The sequence below is a fragment of the Coccinella septempunctata genome, chromosome 2 (genome assembly GCF_907165205.1).
Source record: "Coccinella septempunctata chromosome 2, icCocSept1.1, whole genome shotgun sequence".
NCBI classification, from domain to species: Eukaryota; Metazoa; Arthropoda; class Insecta; order Coleoptera; family Coccinellidae; genus Coccinella; species Coccinella septempunctata.
Genome location: NC_058190.1, coordinates 22,099,483 through 22,112,727, shown reverse-complemented (window position 1 = coordinate 22,112,727; position 13,245 = coordinate 22,099,483). Strand labels below are relative to the sequence as shown.

The 13,245-nt window shown below is 35.6% G+C and overlaps 1 protein-coding gene across 5 annotated transcripts in view; it reads left to right on the top strand.

Moving 5' to 3' along the window:
* The window catches only part of LOC123306487 (epidermal growth factor receptor substrate 15-like 1), a 39,114-nt gene extending 32,382 nt beyond the window's left edge, over window positions 1-6,732 (top strand). For 3 of the 5 annotated variants that reach the window (XM_044888518.1, XM_044888517.1, XM_044888519.1), the window contains 3 exons: window positions 509-613; window positions 816-1,067; window positions 5,344-6,732. In XM_044888518.1, the coding sequence (XP_044744453.1) occupies window positions 509-613; window positions 816-1,067; window positions 5,344-5,892 (906 nt within the window). In that variant the 3' untranslated portion in view covers window positions 5,893-6,732. Of the gene's footprint in view, window positions 1-508; window positions 614-815; window positions 1,068-4,504; window positions 4,637-5,170; window positions 5,242-5,314 lie in introns of all 5 variants that reach the window. The other 2 variants (XM_044888520.1, XM_044888521.1) reach the window with 2 other exon arrangements.
* The last annotated feature ends 6,513 nt before the right edge of the window (window positions 6,733-13,245 follow it).

The following is a 13,245-nucleotide window of genomic DNA, read 5'->3' as shown; positions in this document are numbered from 1 at the left end:
CATTTTGGAATTTGTTTCAGAATTCTATACCGATATTTCAAAACGCACACACAAATCACCACACCCAACCAAATATTGCTGACAAATTACGTTTCGTTCTACTTTGAGCTCGTCAGTAACGTATAATTCAAACAACGATGCCGACCAAATGGAGCAGAGGACCTTTTGTTGAAATCCAATAGCTGCATCGAAGTTCCAAATAAACCGATGCGACACGTGACGTTCAACGACCTAAGCCTTCTCAAAATCATCTGCGTACATTTCCTCTCTCCCATCACATATATGGATTTCTGCCACTCCCAGTGTTTTGATTATCTTTCATAGCCCTATTGGCGTTGAAGTAACTTTGTTCCTCCTGATCTACACATCTACACGACAACATATTTTTAGTACCTGCATGTACACCATCGCCGTTTTATAAGAAATAGCCTACTATCAATAAATTAATGTAAAGTGTTATATTTCGATAATTAATGAACCTTTTTATTGAAATATTTTGATTTAATAGGATGGTTTCCCATCTGATCCATTCGGTGAGACTAATAAGGCAGATCCTTTCGACGCCTTTGGAGACTCGAGGAAAAATTCAGATGCTACTTCACATAACCAAGAGGTGAGATAAATGTTAATTTCAACTAGAGATTGCTTTACCATTATAGAGTCACGCTTCTGTGTGTGTCGTTTTTATGATTATAATATACATTTTTTCAATTCTCTTATCCATTGCTTGGCACACAAAATATTATCTCTTTTTTTCTGCTTTCTTTTTTTATGTTATTACTAAGTAACTTCATAATGATATTTTCGATTTGTAGGCAGACAAAGATCCATTTGGTTGTGATCCTTTTGCTATACTTCACGCACCTACAAGAGACGGATCAGTGCCACCAAGGCCTACTAGCCCAAGCCCAGCTCTACCACCTAAAAAAAGTAAACAACCACCTCCAAGACCCGCACCCCCTAGGCCCCAGCCCCCCAAAAAATCATCACCAAATGATCCATTTGGGGGGGACTCCTTTGGATCAGGTAGTGGAAGCTTTGCTGACTTCTCAGACTTCGAATCTAAGGTGAGAATTTTTTCAGTTTCCTTTTGAAATTGTTGGAGGTGTATTAGCAATACATTTTTCTGTTCGTAGTTTAGATTTTCTTCCTCAACATTATTAGGGATATTTTTTATTTTATATAATGATAATATGTTTCTATATTCTAAACAGATAGAGATGGATTGTCAGAAACAGATTGATTCGTGTATTTATGAACTGAGTTCTTTTCCCAAGCGTGATGAATATCATATAAACATGATATGATTTTTTTTTATTATTTTAAGCAATAAACCCTTTGTATCGAATGCGACAAGGTTCATATTTTGAGAGAAAAAATTCTTATTTTCATCCTCCAGTATTTTGATCGAAAACTAGTGAGGATAAACCAAAAGAAATTTGCGAATTCTCAAGTCCAATCGACTTATTTTGAAGGTTTGAAATTCAATACTTATAAGGTATTGATATATCAACACCTTGAAGTTAATAGGTCTATCCCTTAGTTGTTGAATCGATAACAGAGAATACTACCACAATAGTATAGTGAGAAGGGGTTACAGTTCACTGCGAACTTAAGGTCTATTGTTCCCCCTAACAGAGCTGCTACAATTATATTACCTCCGAATACTCCTCACTGTTGGCATTTTCATTTAGGTTTTGTTTCGAACTGGATTCACCCGAAAACTATCGCCTTCGGAAAAAATCGAAACATGGCATGATGCTGGATCTGATATTTTTTTAATATCTTTATTTTTTGAAAGATTATAGGGCTTATTCTACTGGGGGTTGATAATTTCAACCTCTTCTAAGTATAGTGAAGGCTTGGAAAGAATTGGATATGAGTGTTTCAGCTGGATTAGCTATCAAATTATCCCAAAATTATAAAAAAAAAGTATTTGTCTTATTTTTGGGCAAGCTCTATTTATTGTCCAATAGAAGTTAACGGGAAATGTATACATGGTGTCCCAAGTTCGAGTGACTATTAGACGTTTCTGGAGAACTGGACATATTTGATATCTGAAAATTGAGATTATGATATTGTTCGAAATTCTCTACTGAGATCAAATATTTTTGGAACTGGAGCACTCGATTTTTTCGTTTCAGATATGATTGAGTTTTCAGTGCTGAATACATTTCTGTTAAAACCATTGTCTTCATTCAAATAGTTTTCAAAATATCAAAAAAACTGAAAAAGAGGGAGACATGCGTTTTCAATATTATGCTTGTTATTCCTATTCTAAATATCTTAAGCACAAACCGTTTTCATATTTTGGAAGTCGAAGATTGTGAAAATATTGTACATTTCCTGAATTTTGAAAAACTTGTCACAAGGTGTTCCAAATGTGTCAAAATTGGTATCAAGATTTGCCCATAACTTTCGTTTTTCAAATAGAACCCTATTTTTTTATGATTGCGTTATGAATAATTCATTTAGTTAGTTATTTAGAATATTCTGAATTTATGTAGTCAAATTAGGGGGTTTCAGAGGCTCAAAAATAGGAAATTTTAACTTCTTTTTTTAATATATGCAATAATATATTTCATTCAAACAATTCAGCATATCAAAGATACATATTTAAACAGTATTTGTCAAATTTATTTTCAAGGGGTTAGTACCCCATCTCTATTGACGTCTCGAAAAAAATGCTCTTGCTGTGGACAGCATGTATCATTATTGTTTCATCTAAAATCGAAAAACCAAAAATATTTCTTTACTACATGGATTAATCTCGCTATTAGGAAAAAGGAAAAAAAATAAATCGAAATTTGAAGATTTGACAGAACAAAAAACATATTTTTGGTCGAATTTTCAGCATGTATTGGCTCGAAAAAATTAGTTGTAATTAAAAAAAGAAATCCTTCGTTCAATGACTATATAATGTTATCTCAAACATGTCTGCAAAATTTGAGCAAAATCGCTTCATAACTTTTCGGGAAATCATGTCCACCGACTTGGAAAATTCGTTTTGAGATGAACGCGTTTAAGGTTTCAATTTGAAATAACATGCAAATAGAAATAATTTTTTTTTTATGAAAAAAAAATTATATATGTATAATTCGATTCGGGCACACCAACTTGTTAGAGTTGCCCTTGAATTGTAAAAAAAAGTAGGAAAGGCCGACCAACTAACATGTAGCCTCTTCGTATACCTGCGTGGTCCGAAAACCACGACAGGGGCTGGCCCAAGAGTATTAAAGGCTAGCGTTAGGTGCTCACTATCGGTAGACCGATAGTCCAAGTGGCTTCAGGAAGAAATGTTTGTAATCGATAGATGTATAGAAATGAACCTAGAAAGAATCTTATCAGAAATGTATAATAACGATATATTCTGCAATTCTGGCTGCGGTCAGATCACAGAGCTCGCACTTCATCGATTCTAAGAGGATATGGTAGTTTCGAAGGAAACATAACGAATTTGGCAAGATTAACAAGATGTGTTAAGCCTGGGTTCGAAGTCACTCGGGAAACTAAGATGCCAATTGCACTTTCCAAAAAAGAAGCACAAACTTTTTCATTAGCCTGGAACCTTTCTGTAGTATAGGAAAATGTACTTACAAGAAACAAGAGAAGTAAAAAACCGAAAAAATATGCAGCAAGTGCAAAAATTGGCTGCTGCGTCTGTAGTACAGATAGGTCCCCCAAGCAGTCGGACATTCGTCGTTGCAGCTGATGCACAAGTAAACCCGCTGCTGTTTCGTATGGGCAGTCGATGCGACAGACACAGCAGACTAACGAGCGAAACCATGCCTAAGAAGTATCTGGATCTTAGTAAGATCTGGATGCCCTCACAGAGCATTGTCTCCTTGGGGACACCTTATGCGAATGGACCTAGAACTTAACAGACACTGACGAGTGCAGATTCCTTGGGAGAAGGATGAAATTCCAGATCACCTGGTGACAGAATGCCTCTCCAATTCTGTTCATCGCAGAAAAATGCTATGGAGGAGAAACTTAGAAGCCAGAAGTTAATCTCCTTGAAGAAACCTCAGATACTGGAGTTCATTCGAATGCTTGAGCTGGACGGCTAGCTATAGACGACATAGGGCGGTAACAACTCTGATGGGGGCACAATAGATCTTAACGGCGTAGAGTGATCCCCTTTAAATTAACAATATACATAAATCTTTGCAAATATTTCAAGAGAGAAGATCTAATTGCTTTTTGGTCTTGTACAAAAATTCAAACGAATCCAGTATATGTATATACATATTTTGTTTAAACTTCTAATGACCACTTCCCGTGGGACACCCTGAATAGATCAGGATTCTTCAACCTTAACTTTTGAAGTTATTCTTATTATTAGTGTGTGAAATTTCGAAACTTTCAAAATAACCCGATTGGATGTTTTCACAATTGACACAATTATTGAATATGGATACTTTTCATCCAGGAAACGAAATATAAATTGAAGAGATTATTTGAAATTATATTGTGTAACTATTATTTTAACGCTTTTTTACAGTGCTTACATTATAGTTTTATCAAAGACATGTCGTTAAATCCCGATCCTCTCACATCCTGTAGAATCCCCTACCCCCAATCAAGAATGTTTTTCCTGCCAAAATGTTCGCAGGTGTATTATAACTATATTTTGGTATGTTCAATTTTTTTTCAGAATTAACCTAGATGTAAAGGACATCATAATCAATAACTGCATCTTGAAACATAGGGTATGGTCCATAAGTTAACCATATTCTGAAAAACGGTTGACAGCGGTTATGCGTCAACCGATCTCGGTTACCTGAAAAATGGTTAATATACGAAACGCCTTGGTTCCCTTCGTTGTCAGTCATGTCTACAAATTGTCAGAGAGTTTAAAAATCCATGTGTCAACTGTAAAAACTGGCCTTTTGGAATTGTTGATACGGTTCATTCGGTTAACCGATTTTTTCAGTATTTTGATCAGTAAGTGCGGGTTGATTTTAGTAAATCACTCTTTTCAGGGATTACGAACCACCCGATCAGAATTCTGAAACGTATATTTTTCTTACGGACCATACCCATAATATCCCCTAGTGGGATATTATGTGGTAGTTGGACCCCTACCCCAAATGGATGTCCTCTACTTCTAGATAGAATATGATTTTATTTTTGTTTCAAGTATACATATTTATTTTTTTTCTTCTAGTTTGCAGTTCAACTAGCACAGCATGCATGTTTCCGGCACCGTAGAGAATTCATAGTTTCTTATTTTATTGTGTAAGACTAACTGATATTTCAGGCTGGCCAGAGGGGATGATCAATACTAACATATTAACACCTACCTTTACAGCCTTAATAACCATGATGTATCCTCTTCAGTTTTCCAATAAGACATCGCCATCCAGCAAGACCAGTCAGGTAGCCGCAGGAAAACCATCCAAAGAATTAGAATTTGTAGATGACCCCTTCAGAGACTACCGGTATGAAGATCCATTCAATATATCATTTGAAGATGACGAATCACCCGATAATTCTACAAAATTGAAAATTGTTGATGCTTTCAATACCCCAAAAAATGATAATGGAAACGATGTTGATGCTTTCAATACTCCTCAAAAAAATAGTGTTAGTGATTGGGATAATGAGGATATTAATAAAAATAAGTCAGACTTTGAAATGGATAAATTTGACCCCTTTGGATTGGATGGTCGACAATCTGCACCTCTTCCTTCAAATGATTTGTTTATAAATAACAATGGCAGGGCTTCTGTACCTATACATTCAAAGGTGCTAACCGAGGATCAACAGTTAGCTTGGGCAGCATCAGAAAGCCTCAGATTGGAAAAAGAAAGACAACAGAGGCTCTTACAAGAGGAAGCTGATTTGAAATTGGCCATAAGTTTGAGTCAGACAGATGTTCAAAAATAATTGTTTTGAATCACCTTTTGCATTCTTTCTTCTCAATATTTCCTGTTGAATATAAGTGAGGTGAATAAAAATATCTTGTTTTCAATGCTTATGCAGAGTTTTGCTCAGTATAATTGAATTTTCTTTGAACCATGTTGTCAGATAATATACATGAGGCACTGAGAGATTCAGAAAAATTATAAGCATTTATTCAGAACTGGAGGAAAATAATAAATCCAGCAGCATTGAAATAATCGAGCATCTTTGTTGTCCTCAATGTATGCATTGGTGTTCAAACACATATCATACAATTTTGAAGTAATATTCATTTTGCAAGGTACCTGGCAAATATTGAGTTAACGAATATGTAGATCTTTATGCTTGTAACAGTTAATTTAAGTATTTGATATATTTATAAATGTTACACAATTCAAAATTTAACTTATCTAACCACTCCTGGTCTTTTCGTATAGTGGTGTACAGACATTGAATGAATTCAAAACTTCTCCGAGATATTATATTTCTGTATTTTTTTGACCAAGGTTTAGTTTGAATTTTAGTGATTTATTCAATAATTAATTATTTATTATTAATTGTTATGTATAGCACAAAAACTTGGCTGTAGGATTTTTGTATCATATGTTGAGTTATGTTCAGTGCTAGCATTATTGTTATCAATGAAAACCCATACTATGGAATGACTAAAATCAATGTTTTGTATTCTATTTTATGAGATTGTTATCATTGAGCACCGTTTATCAGTATTTATGATATATCCCTATATAAATATGTTGAAAAATGTGAACATATTCAGTCATGTATATAATTTCATTATTTAAGAATATGTAGAATTATAAATTACTTTTTGTTTTTTTATATTTCCCCTATGATCTCCTGTTCATAATTCATTAAAGAAAACGTTGTTTGAGTTCTGATAAAAATTTTCCGAATGATGATTTTATAATTAGTGGACTCATTGAATCAATGTGAAATTATATCATCACAATGCCATTTGTGCCATTTGATTTCTAACTGTCCGCTGTCCCTCACTAAATTTCGGACAATGAATTTGTTGAAAATGGACAAATCAAATCTCGAAGAATGAAGAAATCTGAATTTAAAATGTATGGCAAATTGTTAAGTTAATAGCTAAGTTCTATTCATACTTTCATTTATCCACAATCGATGCATAATCTGTGTTTCCTTTAGCAATATGATATTTACAAATCACTTATGTTTAATGAACCATCACTGATCTATCAAACTCAATAGTAACAACCACAAGGAGAGGCTCTGAACATATTGATATTGATATATAGTATATAGCAATACTGAAATGTCAGAAGAGATATTGAAATGAGTACAGATATTGTTTGAAATGAGGCGAGGTATATAAGGAATAACCCTTTTCATAATCCTGAATGAGTGTTTTTTCTAATGGCATATTGTGGCTATTGTTTACCTGGATGATTTACAACTTGACCTCGTCTCGTTTAGTAAACGTCATCCGCGGTTATGATTGCAATCATAATATGCTAGTTAAATCATATACTATTTTATGGGTGAAATTGAAGAGGATTTGCAGTTCATGATAAAAAATATTCCAAACATTTCTCTCAAACTGTCATGTACTCTATAATTTTCTTCCTTCACAACAAGTGTATACACTTCAAACAGTGCTTCTGTAATTCTTCAGAATTACATTTTCTACTTTTACTCTTCTTCTGAAATCTATATTCAGTTTCGACGAAGTAATACAAATATAAAATGATTTTCTTATTTCTAATCGAATCATCTGAAGGAATAATTATTTTAAATAGGTATTTATAATTTTTCCTAGCTATCGGTAACCTTCTTATATTGCGAAAGAATGAATAATAATGTAACAATTGTATCGACCATTATTTGTTATTAACGAAATATCATTAGAAAACTCAGTAGAATTAGTTATTACTTTTATATATATCTAAGCGTAGAAAATCTCATGTGTTTGAAAATTCACATTTAAGCTACTGTACAGTGTTATTACCTCTTATATAATTGTTACTTGGAGATGGAATTTAATTACACATCAGAACTGACTTTTCAACTTTTTGCTCAAAAAAGGTTGATGAAGGAGCTGTTGATAATGTAAACTTTTCAATTTTTTTTGAACATTATTGTTAATTTTTGCATTGATAGGAAAGACGTATTTCATCATCTTGAAGGTGGTGATGTATGTGAGGATGTAGTGTTGCACAGTACTGATTTTGAACAATTACCTACCTAAAATGATGCTTTAAAGGACATTCGCCTGGTACATACTAGAGGAGAGTGATGAATTAATTAGCATTTTTTGTTTTGATTGCATAAATGATTCAATTGAGTTATACACAATTTTTTACATTTTGAATGAACCATTTTAATTCAAACCAGCTGATAAGGAGGAAATATTTTCACCTGAAAGGAAAATATGTGCCTTAGCAACAAAAAATATATAAGGATTGGAGATCGATTAAAAAACATTGTCATTAAATTTTTGAAGTGAATGGACAAAATTGGAGTGTTAAAAATTCATTTCTTTCATTCGTTCTGAATTCCCCAACAAATATTTTAAATGAGCACAAAATCGTCAGTTTCTTCAGTATGTACTTAACAATATTCCTCTAATATAAATACATGTCATTCTTAAAAATACTCAATTGTTGTATGTTCAAGCTTAATATCGTCAAATGTGATCTTATGCTTTCAACCTGACATTACCGAAAATAACTGGTAGTTAAGTATATGATGTATGTAAAGTTGATAATAATTATTAAATTACGTGACAATATTTCCATGCTTTTGATTGACTAATTATATTATAGTGTATGCAGTCATTATATACAGAGTGTTTCATGAATATTGCGAACAATTTCAGGATATTGTTCTCCGAGTTTTTTGGAATCGAAAGGGTTCCTTTAGTATTTTGTCCGAAAATGCTTAACGACGAAGCTTTGAATCTTTTCCAAATAAATAGCGAATTCCTCGATATTTTCAAAACGGTTTGAGATATTTGAACGAGATTTGATTTTCAGCAAACCTGGATTCCTCATTAAGGTTATTATTTCACATTGAATATGTCCTCTTCAGGAACTACAGTGGCTTTTGCGTACTGGCATTGAATTTTATATTTCTGAAGAAAGAAATAGTACACCGGTCCAGTGCCTTTTCACAAAATTAAATTTTCTTCTCCAATTCTTATTCAAGTTAGAACGAAGAGAGTGCGTTTTTCACTTTTCACTGAAAATTTGAAAAACGTTTGTTATTGAAAAATTCTTGCTAAAAGCGAAATAAATCTCGGAAACAAAGCATTGCAGGGCAATGGCCCGCGGAACCTTTCCGAGTGCAAATAACTCAGTAATTAATATCATCTGAATTTGTTCGCAATCTTTATGAAACACCTTGTGTACTAAAAAAAAGTAGATCTAAAGCCCGTTTGCAACAGCCGAGAATTCTCTAGAAAATTTACTCGAGATTTCATGCGCCGTGAATTATGTACCGTTACATACGCATTTTCGGTAGAATTCTCTGTTCAGTTGCGTACTAAATAATCTCTGCCGTTTTCTTGCGAGAATTTTGTAGAGAATTCCCGGCTGTTGCAAACGGGCTTAAGAGTTTTTCAACGGTAATACTATAAACTTATCTATCAAATACGGGGATTCGCAGAGAAACTTACGTATTTTGAAAGGCCAATAAAAACAAGTACTTCAGATATTGTTTAAATTCTTTTCTTAAGCCCGTTTGCAACAGCCGAGAATTCTCTAGAAAATTTACTCGAGATTTCATGCGCCGTGAATTATGTACCGTTACATACGCACTTTTGGTAGAATTCTCTGTTCAGTTTTGCGTACTAAATAGTCTCCGCCCTTTTCTTGCGAGAATTTTGTAGAGAATTCTCGGCTGTTGCAAACGGGCTTTATTTGAAAATACAATGTCCCAAAAGTTTACATTCGGTGCTCAAAATGACATCTGTTAAATGGCGACCCCCATCGATCGTGTATTAGCTGATTTATAAATCAGCTTATATCGTGTATACACGATTTCAGAAATTCGTTTCCACTCTTAATGGGTATGTTAGCATTGGCGAAATGAGATGAAGTTGAAGGTCCTCATGGAGAATTCGCCGAACAATGGTGTAAGAAATTCCAAGAGCAGCTACATGTTTGCGGACTGAACGCCGAGGAGAACGCAGAATTGACAGCCTCATTCTTTCCGACATTTTCTGCAGTTTTGGTTGTCCTTTGATGTCCAGGTCTGTAGAAGTGTCGATAAACCCGATAACCACAACAGAACCGAATTCCTACGCCCAGGAACAAGTCTGTGAAGAGAAATTTCAAAACGAGTGCGGAAAGCACGTTGTTTGGCAACAATTGAAGGACTGTTAGAAAAATATCTCTCAACGGCGAATGCCCGTTGCTCTCTCGACCAGAGCATGATGGCAACCATTCCAGATGCGCCCCCTCCCACTCCTCCTATAATACTTATAAGTGCCGTAGGGTAAATGGTGCGTATCTTTTATATCGGTACGCCCCGGTTTTAGAGCTGTCCGGCTTGAACCGTAGCAATGTTTTCGAGCGGTACAAACCTCTACTCGTTTGGTAAAATAGTCTATCGCCACCACTATGTACCTATTTCCATGTTCGGTGGAGGAAGATCTACTTCAGGAAAGCGATCCTGCCCACGCGAGCCTTGGTTCTCCCCTCAATTCCTCATGCCGAGGGTGACCATGTCCCAACCCAGCATCCTACCTACAAACCCACTAAATCCTTCCAATATCCTGACCACTCGTCAAACCGTCTGGCCAGTGTGACAAGTCATGGCTATATACCCCAAATGAGTTTTATGTACGGAACTGGTCCTCAGTGGGTGTTCAATCCCACACCCCTGAAGGGGTCTGCCTCATGGCAGAGAACCTAGTTACCCAAAAAAATTAAAATCAAAAGAGGAATTAAACAAGGGGACACCATCTCCCAAAAATTATTCACCCTTGCACTGGAAGGCGTGTTTAAAAAACTAAATTGGCGGAATGGGGTATAAAAATCGACGGACAACATCTCACCCATCTAAGATTTGCCGACGATATTATACTTATAAGCAACGAGTTACAAGGTGGAAGAGCTTCAAGAGATGTTCAAGGAGTTGAAAATAATGTCAGAGCAGGTCGGCTTAAAGATGAGCCTAAGCAAAACAAAGGTATTGACTGAAGAGAAAATTAAAGTCGAAATAGATGGTTATGAGATCGAGAAAGTTAACGATTATGTATACCTCGGATATACAGTAACACTGGGCAAACAGAACCAAACTGCAGAAATCTTCGCGAAGAATCCGTATGACCTGGGCCACAGTGGGAAAACTTAGAAATGTTCTGAGAAATCCAGAAACTCCAATAAATTTGAAGAGAAAATTATTCAACCCCTGTGTACTACCTGCTTTCACCTACGGCGTAGAAACGATGACACTCACAGTCCACTCAGCAAATCGAATGAGAACGACACAGAGATCTATTTTCCGAGTAGCTGGCAGCAAAAACAACTACCTCATAAGTTACCAAAGGTCCTAGTGTAATAAATCGGAATACGAGATTCCGAATAAATTTGGCATAATTCGAAAAAGGTATCGCTAGAATTTTTTATACATTCCCTAATAGCACACAACGTCCATGGGACGTACAATTCATGTCCATTTAACGTCGGAACGTCCGTGGACTTGATTTGTATGTCCTTTGGACGTCCGTTTCCGGACAGTTTTAGGACGTCCAAGATGGATATCCATTGTTAGTCCAATTTATGTACAATGTCCGTATCGGATATCCATTGGATGACCGTGATGGACATAATACGGACTATATGACATATGTCCGTATCATATAGTTCCAAAATAGTCCCTGACCGACTCAATACAGGCAATGTCAAAAATATATCCTTACTGGATATCCATTAGGTGTCCGTGATGAACATATTACGGACCATATAACTTATACATATATATTACATGGTCCGTATAACGTCCATCACGTACACCTAGTGGATATCCGGTAGGGACATCTTTTGAATGTCCTCACCGGATATTCACTAGGAGTCCGTAATGGACGTAATATGGACCAAATAACATGTATATATTACATGGTCCGTATGGATGTAATATGGACCAAATAACATGTATATATTACATGATCCGGATAACGTCCATCACGGACACCTAGTGGATATCCGGTAGGGACATCTTTTGAATGTCCACACCGGATATTCACTAGGAGTCCGTAATGGACGTAATATGGACCAAATTATAATACACATTACATGGTCCGTATAACGTCCATCACGGATACCTAAAGGATATCCGGTAGGGACATCTTTTGAATGTCCATACCGGATATTCACTAGGAGTCCGTAATGGACGTAATATGGACCAAATTACATATACACATTACATGGTCGGTATAACGTCCATCACGAATACCTAGTGGATATCCGGTAGGGACATCTTTTGAATGTCCATACCGGATATTCACAAGGAGTCCGTAATATGGACCAAATAATACATACATGTATATCAATGAACACCAAAATTTAATATTATTTTTCACTAAACTCCTTCTTTTCCGCTTTGTAGTATATGAATATCTTATGAATATTATATTATGTATAACGTTATGATGAACGAAGACTAAATACTTGATTAATTACTATTATAAAATAATCTATGTTTGAGTTTTAAGACTTCAGTACTTATTATATGGTATTTCTGTATTGATCGACTACTATTCCATAAATCAGTTAACTATACAATGAATATGTTCCTACAAGTAGTATGTATAGTCTAGGTAGCTAGGACGGTTGCAGCGGAGCCTCAGTAATACGATGTCCCCACGTACTCGCGGGTTCGAATCCGGGCCAAGTGTAAAAACTTTCTAGTAAGAATGGATGGAAATGGGAACAACACAGAAATAGCATCTGCGTCTGAGTGTGAGACATTGGGTTCTAGGACATTAAAATTCTAATAGATAGGATAGCCAACGTCGTGATAAATTTTTGTACCGTTGAGATAGCTAATGATGGTCCCAACGGGATATCCATTGGACGTCCGCGATGGACGTCCGAATTCGGTTCAAAGTTGTGACATTTGTACGTCCCTCGGATGTCCATAGAACGTCCATTGTACCAGAAATGGACGTCCCATGGATGTCCGTAATGTCCGAAGAGGACGTCCTATGGATGTCCATAGGACTACTTTGTGCTATTAGGGTTGTTGCAGCCGTGCTGCAGAGGCGATTTTTAGTTGGACATACGATACTTTGAGGCGCTTGAGATCAGACGGTATTAAGTCGCGGGAATTTAAATAATAACCAGCTCG